The following is a 13255-nucleotide window of genomic DNA, read 5'->3' as shown; positions in this document are numbered from 1 at the left end:
CAGAATTTTTAAGAGAGGAATGATAACTGAAAGGGAGAGGAAATGAGCAAGATAAAAGGAAGCTTTTGTGAGTCTGGTTTATGTTATGGAGGGAAAACCCAGACAGACAGCGATAGAGGAATGAAGGGAGTAGTGAAAGCGTGTTTTGACAATATAAATCACTAAGACAAATGTGGAGAAAGAAGTTAGTGGACTCAAATGAACTCCAGTGAACTGATTTAAGACTGAGCGACTTCATAGATTGTGGAGGCTCAGAGAAAATGGTATACAAATGCAATCCATTACCAAGCATACGCTGTCTCTCCTTCTTGATCTCTAAAAAGTACACTCTCTCCTCTCATATATACACACTTGTCCGTCCCCTCTCGTCGTATCACACATACACACACATCCACACAAATATATATTGCCGCGGTATCAGTATTAGACTGTGAGCTCTCGTATCCTGCAGTTATTGCAAGGCTGAGGGACTGAACGAGACAATTATAAGAACTCTGAAGAGTCGCGGCCCACAAATGATTAGAGAAGAGAGAACGAGAGAAAAAGATAAAGAGAAAAAGGGGATGAGGGTGAAAATCCCCACTATAGAGCCAATTCAGCGTTCCAAACCACTCCTGAGAGCCTATTTTAGTCCTGGGGGTCACTGTGTGTTTAGTGTGTGTATGTGCGTGAATGTGTGTCCAGGGTAGTGATATGACAGACAGGTGGAGAGGAGGGAGGGGGCTTCAAATATATATATATATATTTTTTTTTTCCATTTGGACTGAAAATACAGATTCATTTGCACCAGACTAGTTCTAATAAAAAAAAACTGAAGAAAGAAAGAAAAAAACTGTCTGTCTAACCATATTTAACCTCAAGGGATGCTTCCAGTTTTGAAATTCTGTAGTCGTGGATAACTTTTAATACCACTACATGTAGTTACTGAGACCTGTGCTACTGCAGGGGAGACTATATTCTTTTTATAAAGGTTAGAGTGTTTGTTAAAATGTAGTATTTCAGATTTAATGACTTCAAAACTACAGAAACAGCTTTTGGGTGTGTTTTGCTAATCTGATTGTATAAGTCAGTGAGAATTTTAAAATACTTCTTATTTCATTTATGAGCAGGATACATTTTTCCTAATGACTTTGTGGTCTTATTTACTAGTTTTCAAGTTTTAATTGTATTCATTGTTTCCCATCTGTGTAAAATAGATGATAAATCAGAGTGTAATTCACTTTGTAATAAAGAAGTAACTGAGATTTCAGCTGAGGACTGAGCTGAGACATTATAGTAATCTATAAGAATGACAGGTTTCCCCTTTAACATAGTTTTACTTAATCTTATTCATTCTTTATTTGTTCTAGTCACATTCCTAAAAACATAATCTAAAAAAGGTTTTACGACATAAGCAAGAATTACTGGTTTAAAGCAAAGATGCAATGGGTTTTAAGTAAGCAAGTTTAGCTAGATTACGTTGAGGAAAATAAAGTGTTTTGTGAGTACACCTGAGGAGTCAGAATTAATTGATCCTTTGTACAAGATAAGAGGATTATGTAAGTGTACATTTTACATCCACAATAGCTGAATAAGGAAACTGACAGTTTGTCTGTTTTTTGTTTTGTTTTTTTCACTTTTTTTGTTGTTTTGGTTCATTATTTAAGTGATCTCTGTGCACATCCAAAAGTGACAGGCAGAACTAAGACTATGTTAAAACATTTGGTAGATTAGCATATGGCACTGTGACGATATAGAGGTTAGCATTTCTCCTCTAAGCAGGAGGTTCTGGGTTTGAAGTTGTTTGTGGGCTGTGGCCTTTCTGTGTGAAGTTTGTGTGATCACAATGTGGCTGGATGGATTTTTTTCCATAGTCTAAAAAGTTTCAGGTTAAACTGGCTACAGGTGTGAGTGCAAATGCACCAGGATAGACTGAAAGCCTTTCCTGGATGGATGGATGGATTACAGTCCCAGAGTTGTATAATGGTACCAAAGCTGGTTGCGAAATGTTTGCTTACAGTTTGATGTGTGTTAGCTAAATTTCAAAAGTTGATAAAAAGGATCTTGGCCACCTTGGCACAACCTGTGGCTTTGGATCAATTCAAAGACTTCTAGCAAACCTTTAAATCTTCAGACAGTATCTAGCTCATACTACAGTGCTGTGTCACTCACTAAACCTCCCTCTACATCTTCAGTACACAAAACCCTCTCTCACAAACAGAGGTTTGATCATAATCTCTCTCTCTCTCTCTCACACACACACACACACACTCATATACAGATGCTGGGAGTAGTGTGAGTGTATGGTCCAGGTCTCTGGTGACAGACCAATCAGGGTGGGAGATAAAGCCAGTATGATGCTTTAGCCTGGTAACCCAAGGCAACCCATTTAATCCCACCGGCCAGTCCCCATGATGGAATTCAATTGATCAATCATGTAGCTCTGATGGCACCATTTCAGCCAGCTTATTGCTTTCTGCTTTCTCTCTGTTGCACACACAAACTCTCTCATATGTGCGCAGACACACACACACACAAATGCACCCTGAAAGACTGACCTGTGTCTGTCATGGTGGAGCACCCACAAAGAACCAGAGAAAGACAGAACGGGGGAGATGACCGAACCTGCTGTAATCGAGCAGTAAGAACAAAGCTTTTACTTATGATAATCAATATTGTCCATTCATCTGTATGAACTTGTGTAAAGGTGTGTGTGTGTGTGTGTGTGTGTGTGTGTGTGTGTGTGTGTGTGTGTGTGTATGTGTGTACGGGTTCGTACTATCCTGGTGGGGACCAAAATCTGACTTTTACTATCCTGGTGGGGACTTTCTGCACCGTGGGGACCAAAATCCAGGTCCCCTCGGGGTTGAAAGCAATTTTCACACTCAAAATGCGGTTTTACTGTCAGGGCTACAATTAGGTTATGGTTAGGTTTAGGGTAAGGGTTAGGGTTAGGCATTCATTTTTAATGGTTAGGGTTAGGGTAAGGGGCTAGGGAAAGCATTGTGTCAATGGGATGTCCCCACGAGGATAGCAAACCAGACATGTGTGTGTGTGTGTGTGTGTGTGTGTGTGTGTGTGTGTGTGTGTGTGTGTGTGTGTGTGTGTGTGTGCGTCTTGAGGTGTGCATGCATGGGCCTTGGTGTGGATGTGATTGAGGCTGTGACTGTGGGTGGGTGGGTAGCTTGATATCCGGCTGGTCTCATTGTATCCATGGATGGGTAAAGAAACTCATTGCCGTGACGGGTTAAATCCTATTCACTGTTGGATGCGCGCGCACACACACACACAAACACACACACACACACACACACACAGCTGCCTCTATCTCTGTGATTCAGTCTCAGAAGGGAAGCGCTTCTCTTCCCTCTTTTTCAGAGCAGAACAAAACAAACAATGAGCCCTTATTGTTCTCTCCTTTCTGCCTTTTTCCTCTCTCTTCCGCCTTCTCTGTCTGTCTCTCTCTTTCTCCCTCCCTCCTGCCTCTCTTGCTCTCTCTCCATCACCGTCTTCTTCCATAACAGCCTGCTGCTGCCATTTTTCCCAAGAATCCAGAAGCAGTTGAATTATTAAATCCAAATACCCTAAAGAATTAGATGAGTTGTCACTTATTTGTCTGTTTCCCTGCATGCTTGTGCATGCATGTCTGCAGAGGTTAGAACACCACCAGTGTGCTCCTTTTTGCTCTTGACATAGATAATCATGCTGATAGCCCAAGTGTCACAAGTCTGACCTCACAGCCCCAGCCCTTCCCTGCATGTGTGTGTGTAATGATTTTTTTAGTCTGTGAGAGTGTGTATGTCCCTGATCCAAACTCTAGAGATCAAAGTTTTTGTGAGCCGGGAGGAGCTACGCGCGAAGGGCGACGATCCCCTCCCTCCACCCTGCATCTCTTGCTCACTCCCAGCATCTTTTATTTGGTAAGCTGCCTCATGTCACAGTGGATGCACAAGGGGGTGAGAGGTCAATCTGGCATTCTGGGTAAATGCCATTGAAACTATTTGTTGTTGTATTTTGAAAAATGTGCATGACTTAAAAATGCTGAGAGTGGATTTCCCCTCACAGATTTGAGGAAGAAAAAAACAGCACTCCCTTTAGTGACCGGCCCACCTGTCCTGGTCTCCACATGCATGTTGGATGCTTGCACACACACACACACACACACACACACACACACACACACACACACACACACACACACACACACACACACACACACACACACACACACACACACACACACCAGCAGCAGCAGCAGCTTCAATGTGTAAAGTGAATAGGTTAAGGTACAATAGTCCCCTTTTGGCCCCAGAAGTCAAGTTCTTCCATTCACACCCATTCATCTCCTTTCTGGCCCCAGTCACCCCCAACTTCCCCTCGCTTTGGCTGGGGGCACAGGTCACCACAGGGTTTTACCCCCACAAACTCACATGAAACACACAGGAACACATACATACACAACACAAGCTACTGATCCCTCCTTCCTGTGTTCACGTGCACAGCAGCTGTTTGATATGCTCATGGCTAACAGTTTCCATTGCACGCGTTGACGTCCTTACAAGCACATACAGCAGATATGATATGACATGATATGATATAAAAAACATCACAACAAACTAAGCATCATTTCACTCATACTGCGCACCTTGCAACAGATTAGGATGGCCAGACCAGCTCAGCAGCAGAACTACTGATTTATGTTTTACCAGTTTTAAAAGTCAATGGCCTGGAGAACACATTCTAATGTAGATGTGTTTTTAGCAAATCGAGGGGGCAATATTGTTGACCAGATGGCAACAGTTCAATTGAGGAGACAGTGGGGTGCCTCTTGTGAGCCAGAATATCATTTGCTTTATTTATACCTCTGTCTCTGTAGATACATTCCATTATTGAAAACATAATATTTTCCACAACACATTTAATTCAAAGAGGAAACACAATCTGCTGCAGGAATTGAGATGCTGTGGACACCAGGGAGTGTGGAGTTCAACAACATGTAGCAATGAGAGACTAAATAATTGGTGGAGGCACAAAATGAGTTGGTACCAAGTTAAAATTTAACTTCATGGGGGGTGATTGAGTGAGACAGATGCAAAGAATACCACTGACTGATGTGAGAATTATGGGAATTAGACAAGAGGTTTACCTACACTAGCAAACAGCCTGTCAGCTACAAAACAATGGATGAACCACTCTGTATGTTTACTGATGTTGGTACAGTTTACTGGCTATATTGACAGAGTAGCAGATGAGGTAGTGGGACAGAATACTTTCAGTAACAACTTGTTTTTTGTGGTCAAAAGTTTTTTTTGTTCGGTTTATGTGGTCACTCCACATGCTCCAGTATGAGCTTATGGTTTAAGCACATTGCGAAGCAATTTGTAACTAGTTATACTGGTTTATCAGCAGGGTTAGTGGATTTAATCATTAGGAAAAGGTTTAACTTCTCACACCAGTTTAGGAAAGAGTCAACGGCCACTGTTAATCCTCTCTGTCACGTAGGAGGCTCACTAAAAGAGTATGGGCTGCATATGTAATAAAATGCCTGTTTATTAAGCATGCAGACCATGCCGCCTTAGGATCATCAGAGGATTCAGCTAACATTAACCTGCTCTAATAAATGAATTAATAAATAAAAATAAGCGCTGCAGTGGGTTTGGGGATTTTTTACACAAAAAACTCAGGAAAATTGCAACAGACTGACTCAAGGCTCTGCGTCCCCCCCCCCCCCCCCCCCCCCCAAAAAAAAAACCCACTAAAATGGGCCACAGCACAGTATGGTATCATTGTTCTAAATATATCTGAGAGAAACACTTCTTTGCGTTCTGAACTACACAAACTGTCACATTGCTGTATGTGCGATATATCCACCTGTACAAAGAGAGACAGACAAAGTCAACAAAAGAGCCTTGGTGATGTCCGGTGTGTCACTGTAGTGTACTGTGGGTTTATGCCTTCCTTCTCCGTGTGTAAGAATGTCTGCAAAGACAGGCATATGGCCGTGACTCGTCGTGAGAAGCTTGCCTTATTGTTTGCCTGTGTATGTGTTTGTCTGTCCATGTCTGTGCATGCTGTTCCCCCTGTCGCCCCTTGCTGTGTGTGTGTGTCATTATCCAGCGGGGGCTGCTCTAATGGAAGCTGTGATTAGCAATGCTGTTAATTAGACCACAGAGCCAACCGCGCAGACCTCTGGCACAGAAACGCTGCAGATAAAACACACAAGCGAAACGTGACACGGAGAGACATAATGCTCGAATGATGCTTTCTGAATGCTTCAATGAAACGAGAAGTGATACAATGTTTCGATTCGAACTGTGAAATGGAAAGTCCAGCGGCAGTCATAGAAAACCGGCAGACAGACCACACATGTAGCACATGGTGTAGTGTGTCATGCACATAAAGAACAAAGTGAAACAATAATACTGCTAATTAGGCTACAGATATTTTCCTTCAGCAACAGATCTGACTGCAGAGTTTCTGCTGAAGACAATACAGCACAGAATGGGGTGGATTAATACTTCATATTATTTATGTCAAAGAGGCATGGATGAAATCAGTCAGAGACCAGTTTCACTGTGGCCATTCAGACTTATGATCACTAACACAGGTGAATCTGTTAATCTTTCATTCTTTACTCTGTTAGTGAGCCAAAATGTGGACATGACAATCACTGTGCTCTGTGCAAGTGCTCTGATCTTATTCAAGAGCAGCAACTAAAATCAGAGTCCCATCAAACTTAGTGTAAAATTTAACCGAATAGATCTGAAAAATTTGAATTTGATTTGTTTCTCTTCGGTTCTGTTGCGCAGATATCATGCATGCACATCAAGGTAAGTCAAGGTGTGCATGCGAGATAACTTAATGAATACGAAATGTGGAAAATGTGAGGGAAAATTGTCATTTTGCATTTGTTTCAAGTGTTAATGTGAGAAAAGGCAGTTTCCTCATTGTAGGTTCTTTGTCTGCCCCAGTTTTTAAAGTCTGGGGGTCTCAAGCTTCACCGGGTGTTTAAGTCTGTTTTTAGAACACTATGTCACATTTTGCTTTTATGGATACACCAAATCTTCTACCTCAACCTTAACTTTGTAACGTATTTTGACGTTTTGTGCAGTTGCAACAGAAAGATGGAGGAAAACCCAAACAGCGTATGATCACTGAACAGGATGAGAGTGCAATTTGTTGTTATTTTTGAGTGAGCTAAAACCTCATTTATCAATGGACAAACTGTTCACATAGCAAGTCAAACTTTGATCCAGTGCATCAATGATATATGTGTGTATGTCTCTATGTCTGCGTTGGGTCTAAAGTCTTTGTGCTCTACTGATGGGTAAGTGGGCTGTATCCGAGCATATCAAGGTGCACCTGGGATTCACCTGGAACCTGCTGGAGTGTTCTGAAAATTCATCAGCAGTGGGAAAAAGGATCCCACACTGTATCTGTGTGTGTGTGTGTGTGTGTGTGTGTGTGTGTGTGTGTGTGTGTGTGTACGGGTTCGTACTATCCTGGTGGGGACCAAAATCTGACTTTTACTATCCTGGTGGGGACTTTCTGCACCGTGGGGACCAAAATCCAGGTCCCCTCGGGGTTGAAAGCAATTTTCACACTCAAAATGCGGTTTTACTGTCAGGGTTACAATTAGGTTATGGTTAGGTTTAGGGTAAGGGTTAGGGTTAGGCATTCATTTTTAATGGTTAGGGTTGGGGTAAGGGGCTAGGGAAAGCATTATGTCAATGGGATGTCCCCACGAAGATAGCAAACCAGACATGTGTGTGTGTGTGTGTGTGTGTGTGTGTGTGTGTGTGTGTGTGTGTGTGTCAGGGAGAGAGAGAGCGAAATAGCCCCCAGTGGCATTCTGTCACCCCCTCTCGCTCCGACATCTGGTCCTGTCTCATTTACCGTAGGAGACCGTCTGTGTGATGGCTTTTTAATGCCACTGACACCCCCCCCCCCCCACACACACACACACACCCACACACACACAATCAGGCAAACACGTGGAGGCATATCAGCGTACACAAATATATACATCCAGTACCTATGAGCACATACACAAGCTCGCATATACATTAGCATGCAACATTGATCAAGTATGACAGAAGTATATGATCAATAGTGCGTGCATAAGCTGGCCTCTCGGGTTGCTATCCCATGAAACACTGTTAGTAAATAAATCTGCGTTCCTCAATGAAGATGTTTTATTCACATCTCCCGTTGCTGTTGCTCGTGTGTTAGATTCTCGTGTGCCTTGTGCATCCACCAGGAAAAATTAGCAAAGTGGGACATATACAAAGCATAACTGTTTGCTCACCTTCATCCCTCTTCCTCTTGCCTACATCAGCAGCTGAGCTGATACCCAGAATGCCGCTGATGGAGTACGAGGAGCCGGCCGAGTCGCTGGTCACTGCTGAGACCTGTGTGGCTGGCACGGACGTTGCTGCAGATAGATCACATGACAATGCCAACACTTTAAAGGATATAACGAGAAAGCAAAAGAACACCCCAAAAACAGATGACTGAAATGAGGAATTACTTAATCTCAGTGTCGTATTGTAAAATAAAACGGGGAAAGCACAACACATTTATTGTGTTATGTGGACACTCGCTCTTGTAAGCTGTATGATTTTATTAAAAAGGCATAAGGCCTTAAGTGACTCTTTAACTCACTGAAACTTTTGCTTTCAATAAAGAAATTACAGAAAATAAAACATAAAGAACTGCAAAGTGAGTGTAGCTTGTTCTACTATAAAGAAAAGAGTGTATTTTTTAAAATGTTCATGGTTTTACTTTATGATCACATCTCAGATAAAAGGATAAGAAAAAGAAGACAGCAAAGTGTTTTATGAATTTCTGGCTGTTGCTGAAATATCACAGACTGCATATTTTAATGTACTGTGTCACAAAACTCTATAAACACTCACCAAAATGAACTGAATCCAATATATTTGCATGTGTCTTTTGATCTCATTTGAAAGCACAAATATTTAATTGAAAATAAACAGTATGCTATAGTTTTTGTGCACAAAGCTCTTTCTGAGAAATTCTTCTGTGTGTCTGTGTGCGGATGCTTTTCAGGTTTGAAAAACAACAATCAAGTGTCCTTATTCATATATTTGTGGCATAAACCTCAGCATGATTGCCACACAATGTAAATCTTAATTATTCTTCTTTTAAAAAAATCAATAAAAGTCCATTTTATCTCTCTAAATTTCACTCGGTTGTATCGGCTAAATTGAAACTAAAGGAAAAGACACAAAAGACCAGCCTCTGTTAGTGTTTTGCTCTTTGTTGTCTCTTCCTTTAATCTTCCCCCTGGAGGAGACAAGTTCTTTGCTGGGTGACACAGCGACATACTTGTCACCGCTTCAGTAACACGCACACACACACACACACGCATCCTGCAACCTCCTGACACGCAGGCACAGGCTTAAACATACAGTCGCTCACTTCTTGGTCCCTTATCTGTACCCCTGTAAGCGGACGTGGGGCTGAGTGACAGTATGGTATCCCAGGAGGGACAGAAAGGTGTGGAGACAGACATACTAATCCCCTCTCCCAGCAGACCCCCCAAACAGAGAAAGACAAGACTGAAATGGCAATAAAGAAGAAAGAGGGGGTAAAAAAGGCAGGTAAACCAGAGGATCAAAGTCCCTTCAAGCCGTTACTCTTTCGCTAACGACAAGGAGAGTATAATGAATGCATATCCCTCCTTTTCCCATCACTTGATTTAGCACTTCAATTATCTGATTTTCCTTTCTCTTTCTTTTCACTCTTTTTTTTATCAGAACGTAACGCTTTTATTCTGCAAATCCAAATGTTCAATTTTCCGCCTGGGAGTGGGACCCATTTATCTGTGTAATCTGTAAGCGTGTGCATGTGCGTGTGTGATTCACTGCATCTAGGGTGTGTGTGTGTGTGTGTCGCTTAAATGTGAGTAAAAGGCAGGAGTCAGGGAGCAGTGTGTGTGAAATTAATTTAGATTAATAGACAATGTGCGATTATGAAGATATGAGAGACTCTGAAACACAATCCACTGCAGGGCAAAGTGAGGAAGAGAGAGAAAGGCTATCGTATCTGTGTGTACGCTGCGATATTCATCGAATAAAAGGAAATAATGTTCCAGCCATAGATGCCACAGATATAGTCTTTCAGTGTCTAACAGGATAATTAACTGTATACTGACAAAGGTTACGGGTCCTTTATTAAAAATATATAATGAGAACCGTCCGATAAGTCCTTTAATATTTGTCAGGTTTTGGATCTCGTCCAGCTGCACTTAACATAATTTTAACTCATGCTAATCGAAACTAAAGCAAAAGATTACCTGTTGCTAATATACTCAAACTTATTTTCAAACTACTATGTTGCTCATACAAAACACAGCTGAATTAATCTGACAAAGGGGGCAGAAAGCTGTGCATCCTTCCCCACCAATCACTGCTTGTAGCAATATGGATGAAAAAAATGTATTTATGAATATGCATAGTGTAAAGTTTGTACTAGTGCTGGACTTGTTATAAAGTGTTTATCGTTCAATTTTTTTTTAATTTGGTGATGTAACTGAGAAACCGTAAATATGATCTTTTCTAGCCCCCGAGAGTGTGCCTCACCAGGTGCATCCTCGCTTTGAACTTGAATATCATTGTAAATAATCAATTTCCAGTCATAACCTCCAATAATCAAAGATTTAAATGCTTGCCAGTGTTGCTAATCTAGTACCCATTTGAGAAGGAACTGATAAAGAAATGCAAAAGTTCTCTGATGCTTTGATATTACAATGACTTGAGCATTTTTGTTGACTTATTTATGAAACAGCTATATTTAGGATGATATGGTTTCACGCAGTGGATCCCTTTGATTGTTGTTATTGGGACTATTGTACGTCTTAATAGTTACATTGTACACTACTGTAATAATGTTACCAGTGTGCTTTTGGTTAAAGACGTCATAGCGAATGGGCCAAGAATATGAAAGCTTAATATGTAACTACCATTTTATATCCAGCCGGTCACCTTTGTTTGATCGTACCCTACCTTACTCGTTCTTCAGTCAGCTCTCGGTTGGCCCAAAAAGGCAAAATGAACCTGACCATGACACAAAACTCTGGTAAAAAAGAAACAAACCCTAAACATAATTCTTACATGGAAAATGACAATCTAAAGCTGACTGTAAGGATGCAATGTAGATTTGGAACTTTGTGGCACATAGCATCGCACACTGTCTTCACACAGGTCCAGAAACTCTAATGTTTTCTTGTTCAGCACAGAGGATCCTCTCCGGAGAGATTTACACAAAAACACTTCTTTTGTTAAAAAAAAAAATTGGCTTTGATGGCTGGAAACAGGATTTTCGAACAGCAACCTACCTAGGTTGTGAGCCGACACTGAGCCCGTTTGACCAGGCTGCTGCTGAACCTTAGTCCGGATGATCCTGCAGGAGGAGAGAGGGGATATTAGTGTGTGTGAAGTGGTTTGTGTGAGTGTGTGTGAGAGAGATCCTGAGTGACAGAGAGAACATGACCATCGTGGGAGCAAAACTGTGTATATGTGTCTGTGCGTGTGTGTGTCTGTGTGTGTGTGTGTGTGTGTGTGTGTGTGTGTGTGTGTGTGTGTGTGTGAAGTGGCTGAGGCAGGCTGACATGGCAGAGGGGCCTCACACTTCCTGCTTGGCTGCTCATGCAAGCCTTTTCTTCCTCTTTCCTTTCCTTTTTCTTCCTTTCCTCCCCTTTTTTCCTCTCCTCTCATTTCCTTTTCTCCCTTTTCCTTTCTTTCCTTTCCTTTTGTGTCTGTTTCTTTCCTTACCCCCACACACCTTCCTTCCCTTTTGTCTGCCTCTTTTGCTCACTCCTTCTCTCTCTTATTTCACCATCCCTCCCTCTCTCTCTCTGCTTCTATGCTCAGGGGAAAGGGTTGTCATTGTACCATCGTGTTGAACCACTGAGCTGCAGCCACTTCATACATATGGAGACTGGGGCCTCTTTACTATTCTCTTTTCCACTCCCAGACTCACACACAGGCACACACACACATAAAACACAGAGTATTATATTGCTCTGAGCTCTACCAATAGGCTGTACCTGTTGCTATACGCCCAAACTCAAACAAACATACACAAAGCATGCAGACCGTCGTACCTGTTAATGGAGCTGACGCTGGGAACACTGTCGTTGTCACAAACTCTCTCTGCTAGGAGCCTGTCCCGGATCTCCCAGGCAAACATGGTGGGGTTTTGGCGTTTGTAATCGGCGATTTTGTCGACCACTTTTGGTGTAGCAACCTTTGGTTTGGATCCCCCAATTACCCCGGGGCGGATACTGCCCGTTTCATAGTACCTGCCAATTAAAAGACACTTGCATTGATCATACGGGGAGGAACGAGAGGACAAGTTAATAAAATCATTTGGAATATGAAATCTGCAAATTCTGTTTTTAGTTTTTAGAGAAACAAGGCCGAGTTTAGTTGGGTTAAAGTACTTAATCACGATTGTGCCGCCACATATGAAAATATTTCATGATTATAGGCAACTGTGCAAAAATGTTTCCATCCAAATAAGAATCTGAACATGCATTTCTTAAAAGCATGAGGTTGGTGCTCTTCTATACTTTCCTCATTTTCTCAAATATACATCAACAGGTGTGGAGTCAGATCACGAGGCTCTTTACAGCACGAGGACAGTGAATAAACTAACACAGAGCCCAACAGTGTGGCTTTTTTTCTGTGTTTTTAGCAGCGAATGGACAACAATGTAGGTCAGTGGCAGAGAGGAATAAGATACAAATGTGAAGGATTTTTTAAAAATAATTTTCTCATATCGATGTCCTTATCCTTTAACTCCTCTTCTTTCACCTATTGAAGCTGAAAAGTGGCCAGGTCATTTCTGTGACAGCATCAAAAATGCTGAAATAATTATTCAGAGTTCTGTTTCACTGCTAAATCGAGCAGAAGGGGAATCTAGACTCCAAAGAACCCAGATATAACATGAAGCAGCTTTCTGCTTTACTGCCCCTTTACTTCACCTCTCTTGGTGGTGGTTTGAACATTGCTCCACTTGGACTCAGCTATTTTCCCTTCAAGTTCTCCAACAGAGGAATGACCTTCCCTCCTGTGGTCAGGACTTATTTCTGGATTACACACCAAACATCGGACATGCTCCTCCTGTCTAAGGTCTTTTTTCCACCCACAATAGACAGCCACTCCCCCCCCCCCCCCCCCCCCCGAGTCTGTCATGTTGCCATGTCGATTAAAATCGTTTTTGTGGCCTGTAAATCTTCTTAGTGTCC

At 41.9% G+C, this 13255-nt stretch overlaps 1 protein-coding gene across 2 annotated transcripts in view; it reads right to left on the bottom strand.

Moving 5' to 3' along the window:
* The window catches only part of pax5 (paired box 5), a 50188-nt gene that overhangs the window by 19001 nt on the left and 17932 nt on the right, over positions 1-13255 (bottom strand). For both annotated transcript variants that reach the window (XM_063475312.1, XM_063475313.1), the window contains exons 3-5: positions 12110-12307; positions 11342-11406; positions 8288-8413 (exon numbers count right to left, since the gene is read on the bottom strand). In XM_063475312.1, coding sequence (XP_063331382.1) covers positions 8288-8413; positions 11342-11406; positions 12110-12307 — 389 coding nt within the window. The remainder of the gene's footprint in view (positions 1-8287; positions 8414-11341; positions 11407-12109; positions 12308-13255) is intronic.

This window comes from Pelmatolapia mariae, linkage group LG6 (genome assembly GCF_036321145.2).
Source record: "Pelmatolapia mariae isolate MD_Pm_ZW linkage group LG6, Pm_UMD_F_2, whole genome shotgun sequence".
NCBI classification, from domain to species: domain Eukaryota; kingdom Metazoa; phylum Chordata; class Actinopteri; order Cichliformes; family Cichlidae; genus Pelmatolapia; species Pelmatolapia mariae.
This window is presented reverse-complemented; position numbering and strand designations above follow the sequence as displayed.